The 6,000-nt window shown below is 48.2% G+C and overlaps 1 protein-coding gene across 2 annotated transcripts in view; it reads left to right on the top strand.

Moving 5' to 3' along the window:
* Positions 1-4,849: 4,849 nt before the first annotated feature.
* aplp2 (amyloid beta (A4) precursor-like protein 2) overlaps positions 4,850-6,000 on the top strand; it is a 189,930-nt gene continuing 188,779 nt past the window's right edge. Inside the window, exon 1 of one of the 2 annotated variants that reach the window (XM_069894363.1) lies at positions 4,850-4,995. In XM_069894363.1, coding sequence (XP_069750464.1) covers positions 4,918-4,995 — 78 coding nt within the window. In that variant the 5' untranslated portion in view covers positions 4,850-4,917. The remainder of the gene's footprint in view (positions 4,996-6,000) is intronic. The other variant, XM_069894362.1, reaches the window with a different exon arrangement.

Raw genomic sequence — 6,000 nt, 5'->3', positions numbered from 1 at the left:
GTTTTTCCAAGTAATCACAATACATTTTCTCGCTACTGCTAATGTTAATCTCAAAAATACTATTTTGTAGCGGCTACTATGGTAGAGCTACTAAAGAAATACAAACACACGCCAGAGTAATCAACTCAAGACTAGTTTGGTGAAGCTTTACAAGTGGCTTTTATTCCCTGCCTGTCCCGGGCTCCATGGGACAAGGTGGGATCTTGTTAAGGGACAGCTGCTGGTCCACAGGACCAGCAGTTTAAATTGAGACTTGTTAATGTCCCGTGTCTTTCAGCAGGGGACCTAGTTGATCAACGTGCCATCCCTTGGCACTCAGTACCGCTAGCATGCAAGCCCTTAGGTAAGTCTGTGCACTGCACTGACGGTGGCGGTTCTCATTACCATGCTGAGCGCCCGCTTGGCCCGCTACACAGCTGCTACAATTTGAAACTTATTTTATCTTAATTCCAAACAGATCTTTTTAATATTACTTAGCAAAAATATTGATGGATCCATTGGGAATTTAACTTTAAAAATATGTTGTAAAAGTTCCTTAAACCGCATCCAAAAGAGTTTCACCTTTTCACAGAGCCATGTTGAATGTAAAAATGTTCCTTTTACTTTCTGGCATCTAAAACATAAATCCATAAAAAGTAAATTATATCTCATTAATTTCTCAGGATTAAATATAATTGATGTATAAAATTATAATGAATTAATCTAATTTACTAATTTGTCATACTATCTTTTCACAAATTTCTCCATTCCTCCTGAGTAATTTGTATTCCTAAATCTTTTTCCCATTTTAATCTGGCTTAAACATTTTGTTCTGTAATAATGCATGCATTTCTGATATAAAAAGGAGGAAAAACCCAACACCCAACCCCAACCAACCAATTTTCCCTTGCAACCGCTGCAACCATGCCTGCCTGTCCCGCATCGGACTTGTCAGTCACCAACGAGCCTGCAGCAAACGTGGACATACCTCTCCATAAATCTTCGTCCACGAAGCCAAGCCAAAGAATGCATGCATTTCTGATATAAATCTTTTTTTCCTACCATCTGTAATTAAAATTTCAAAACTAGTCTGTCTGGGCAACCTCATAGTATTCCCAAATTGGTCCATTAACAAAGCTCTAACTTGATAACAAAAAAAGAGTATTTAAATGGTATTTCATATTTTTTCCTTCATTCTTTAAAAACTAATAAAATAACCTGTTTCATAACAATCTTATACAAATTTAATTCTTTTTTGATCCCATATTTTCAAAAGTTGATTATTAATTGTAAAAGAAAAAATTTTATTCTGATGCAAAGGTGTCTTCATAGAAACTTTACCACATCTCTTCATTTATCTTATTCCATATTTCCATCAAATGGATCAAAACTGGTGAATTATATTTACATAACAACTTCAAATTCCATTTATATACACATTTATCCCTCTTATTCTCATTAATTCAATTTAATTCAATATCTGCCCATACCAATCAACTTTCCAAATCAAATATTCCATTAATTAATTGTGCCAACTTATAATAATTTTGAAAATTCTGAATTTTTGTCAAGGCATTTTATCTTTCCATAAAATCTTCCTAACTATAAAATTCAAATCTTAAAAAAATTTGTGAGGAACTTTACAAGGAATAGACTGAAAAATATGTTGTAATCTAGGAAAGATATTCATTATAATATAATTAACTCTACCTATTAATGTTATCGGTAAATCTTTCCATTGATTTAAATCATTCTTAATTTTATAAATAAAGGTAAATAATTTAATTCATATAAATGATTAAAAATATATCATTGTTGAGAAAAATTGTATTGTTTTTCTGGATTTCTGCAAGTCTTGGAAAATCAAAAATAAAACATTTTAAAAATTCCCTTTTCATCTAAATACACTTCTAAGTCGTTAGGAAAGTATCTTTGAATTTCCTCAACCATACCAAGGTCTCTCAGTCTGTTATAAGCACCATTTATATTTTTTGATGTTCACCATCGGTCAAAGCACACAGCTTCATCATATGCAAAATCGATATAAAACTGGTTCACCTATTTTCTCAAATTCCTGAGTTTTTGTCTATGAGCTTCTGGAGTCAATTCATAAGCCTGAAGCACAGCTTGCTTTACAGTCTCATAAGCAGCAGCTTGTTGGATTGTAAGGGCAGAGTAAGCCTGCTGGGCTTTCCCTTTAATCACACTTTGTAACATGAGGGACCGATGGTCTTGACGCCACTTTAAACTCTCAACAGTTTTCTTAACATTAGTCACTTGGGCAGCAAGGTTGGCGTAGCGGTTAGCACAATGCTGTCATAGTGCCAGCAATTGGGTGTGGGGTTCAAATTGCACATGGTCTGTCAGGAGTTTATATGTTCTCCCCATATCTTTGAGGGTTTTACCCTGGGCTCCATTTTCCTCCCACCATTCGAAATGTATCAGGGTTGTAGGTTAATTGTGTGTAAATAGGGCAGCACTGGCACATGGGCAGAAATAACCTGCAACCATGCTTTGTGAATGTCTAAGCTGATAAATTATACCATTTACTTCAATTGTATCATGATTTGCTGACTGATTTGTGTCTAATGCTATGTGTAATACAATTTTATTGATGTGGCATGGAAAATATCACAGCTTGGTTTGAATGTTGTGAACACCGCTTAAGGAATGCATCATTGCCAGCCAACCTCCCTCCATGACCTGTCGCTGCCTCTGTAAGTAGCCAACATCCCACAAAACTCACATTCTCTTCCTCCCTCTCTCCTCCCCTTGGGAAGAAAATACACGTTTGAAAACACACACCTCCAGCTTCAAGCTCCAGTGTCATTCCTTCTGCAATCGGACTCTTGAAAAAGTTAATGTTCTGCACCGTTTAATGATGCCTTTCCTCTTCAGTACAAGACCTTGCAATTTTGTTTTGTGACACTATACCCTGCATTTTTGTTTTATTGTATCACAATGTTTTTATTCTTGCCCTAGATGTTGTACTAATGTCACAGTTAATAATAAACAGGTCAATTCAATTTATCATTTCTGTTCAACAGATTCTGATCATAATTCGTTTGGTTACCCAGGACTATTATCTTGGTCTTTAACATTATATATTTCCCCTCGCCTGGATGAGGGGCAAGAATGGAAAGGAAGATGGGGAGAGATTATAGGGCAGGGATAGGGAGGGGGCAAGAATGGATGGAGATGGGGGAGAGATGAGGCGGTTGAGATGACGGGGGCAGAAGTGGAGGAGGAGGAGGGAGATGGGGTGGGGAGAGATGAAGTAGTAGTAATGGAAAGGGTGGGGTAGGTGGGGTGGAGGGATGAGGGGGCAGGAATGGAGGGGGTCAGAGAGGGATGAGGGGCCAGGAATGGAGGGGGTGGGGTAGAAATGAGGGGGCGAGGAGATAAGAGGGCAGGAGAAGATGAGGGGGTGGGGTGAGATGGGATGGGGTGAGGGGGGAATGGGATGGTGAAGCAGAGAGGGGAGATGGAGTGGGTTGAGGGAATGTCAGGAGATGGGATGGGATGAGGGAAGATTGGGCGGGGTGAGGGAATGAGGGGAGATGGAAGATTGGGCGGGGTGAGGGAATGAGGGGAGATGGAAGATTGGATTGGTTGAGGGAATGAGGGAAGATGGGGTGGGGTGACGGGAGATGGGATGGGGTGAGGGGAAATGGGGTGGGGGTGGGTGGAGATGGGGTGGGGTGAGGGGAGATGGGGTGAGGTGAGGGGGCGGGGAGATGGGATGGGGAGATTGGGTGGGGGTGGGTGGAGATGTGGTAAGGTGAGGGGAGATGGGGTAGGGTGAGGGGGGAATGGGATGGAGTGAAGGAGTGAGGGGAGATGGGATGGGGTGAGGGGATGGCGGGAGATGGAATGGGGTGAGGGGAAATGGGGTGGGGGGAAATGGGGTGGGGGGAAATGGGGTGGGGGGAAATGGGGTGGGGGGAAATGGGGTGGGGGTGGGTGGAGATGGGGTGCGGTGAGGGGGCGGGGAGATGGGATGGGGTGGGGGAAATGGGGTGGGGGTGGGTGGAGATGCGGTAAGGTGAGGGGAGATGGGGTAGCGTGAGGGGGGAATGGGATGCGGTGAAGGAGTGAGGGGAGATGGGGTGGGGTCAGGGGATGGCAGGAGATGGGGCGAGATGACTGGAGATGGAATGGGGTGAGGGGAAATGGGGTGGGGTGAGTTGTGTGGGGAGATGAGATGGTGAGGGGAGATGGGGCGGGGGTGGGTGGAGATCCGGTAAGGTGAGGGGAGATGGGGCGGGGGGAGATGGGATGGGGTGAGGGGAGATGGGGCAGGGTGAGAGGATGGGAGGAGATGGGATGGGGTCAGGGGTGAGGGGAGATGGGATGGGGTGAGGGGAGATGGGATGGGGTGAGGGGAGATGGGATGGGGTGAGGGGAGATGGTGTGGTGTGAGGGGGCGGGGTAGATGGGATGGGGTGAGGATAGATGGGGTGGGGAGAGAGGAGATGGGGTGGGGAGGGATGTGGTGGAGTGTGGGGTGAGGGGACGGTGGGAGATGGGGTGAGGTGAGATGAGGTGGGGTGCGGGGCGAGGGTGTGGTGGGAAATGGGGTAGGGTGAGGGGGCGGAGTGAGATGGGGTGAGGTGAGGGGTCGGCTGGAGATGGGTTGGGGCGAGGGGAGATGGGGTAGGGTGTGGGGGTGGGGCGAGATGGGGTGGGGTGAGTGGAGATGGGGCGGCTGGAGATGGGGTGTTGGTGATGGGGTGGGGTGAGGGGGCGGGGCCACGGTTTCACCCCACCCACCTCCTCGCGCTGAGCAGCAGGGATACCTCACGCACTTGCCGGCCAATGGTCGTGAACGCGCAGGCGTCGAGCTTGCCGTTCGTGAGCGCGCACGTCGGGGTCGTGGATTGGGGGCGCGCAGTTGGTGACGACGCTCTCTCGGTGCTGGGAGGCTGAAGATCGGCCATGGCAACCGGAGCCGGCATCGCCCTCGTCGCCCGCCTGCTGCTGGTGGCCGCGCCCGCACCAGCCGCCTACATCGAGGTGAGGAGACTCCAACCCATCCAGCCTGGCTTCGATGGGCGCCGATCCACCCGACCCGACTGGGACAGGCCGGCCGCCCGGCGACGGGGCCGGGAATGCTGCGGAGCGCACTGGGCTGGGCCAGGCATGGTCGGGGACGGACGGAGGGGTCTGTGGATCGGTGGGCGGGGGAGTGAGAGACCCTCAGGCGGGTGGTGATGGGGCTGGGGGGAGAGACCGTCATGCGGGTGGCGATGGGGAGGGGCGACCCTCATGCGGGTGGCGATGTGAGGGGGGGGGGGAGAGACCCTCAGGCGGGCGGCGATGTGGGGGGTGGGAGAGACCCTCAGGCGGGCGGCGATTGGGTTGAGAATGGGAGTGGACTGAGTTTGCCACTGAGGGATCATGTGCGTTGGGGGTGAGCGGGGGTGGGGGTGGGGGGGGGGGGGGAAGGTTGGGGGGCGAAGGCAGTCAAAGGTGGGAGATGGTGAAACAGTACCCTTGAACTCCGGTGGAGGTTGCAGGAGAAGATGATGGTTTCTTCTGTGCATTTTTGTGAAGAGATGGGTATGATGTGCAGTTTTCTTTTTCTGGTGTCAAGCGTGAGGAGAATTAAGAGAAGGGAGCAAGAAGAGGAGCATGTAGTGTTCTGAGGGAAGGGTTAAATGAAATGAGATTGGGAAGAAAGGTGCTGGCAAAGAGATGTTCATCTTTGTCAGGGTAAGATAAATGGGAGACAGGAGAGTGCTGGAAGGTGTGGGCCTGTTTGATGGCAGTGCTCACAGGCTGAGAATGCCTATCATCTGACCAGTTGCTGGATTGCAGCACTGGATGGTCCCTGAGCCACTGGAAAGATGGGCTGACATTAAAATGTGGACTATGGCGAGCTAATGGTCCTTAGGTAGCACTTATCCTCTCCCAGAATGAAGAAGGGGTTTCTTGGGATTACAGGGATAGATGACAAGACTCCATGCTCCTGAAGAAGGTCTTTACATTGCATTTTCCATTTATTAGAATGGGTTCAGT

The sequence above is a fragment of the Narcine bancroftii genome, chromosome 8, assembly GCF_036971445.1.
Source record: "Narcine bancroftii isolate sNarBan1 chromosome 8, sNarBan1.hap1, whole genome shotgun sequence".
Lineage (NCBI taxonomy): Eukaryota > Metazoa > Chordata > Chondrichthyes > Torpediniformes > Narcinidae > Narcine > Narcine bancroftii.
Note: the sequence above shows the minus strand (reverse complement) of the source record. Positions and strands in the feature narration are given on the sequence as shown.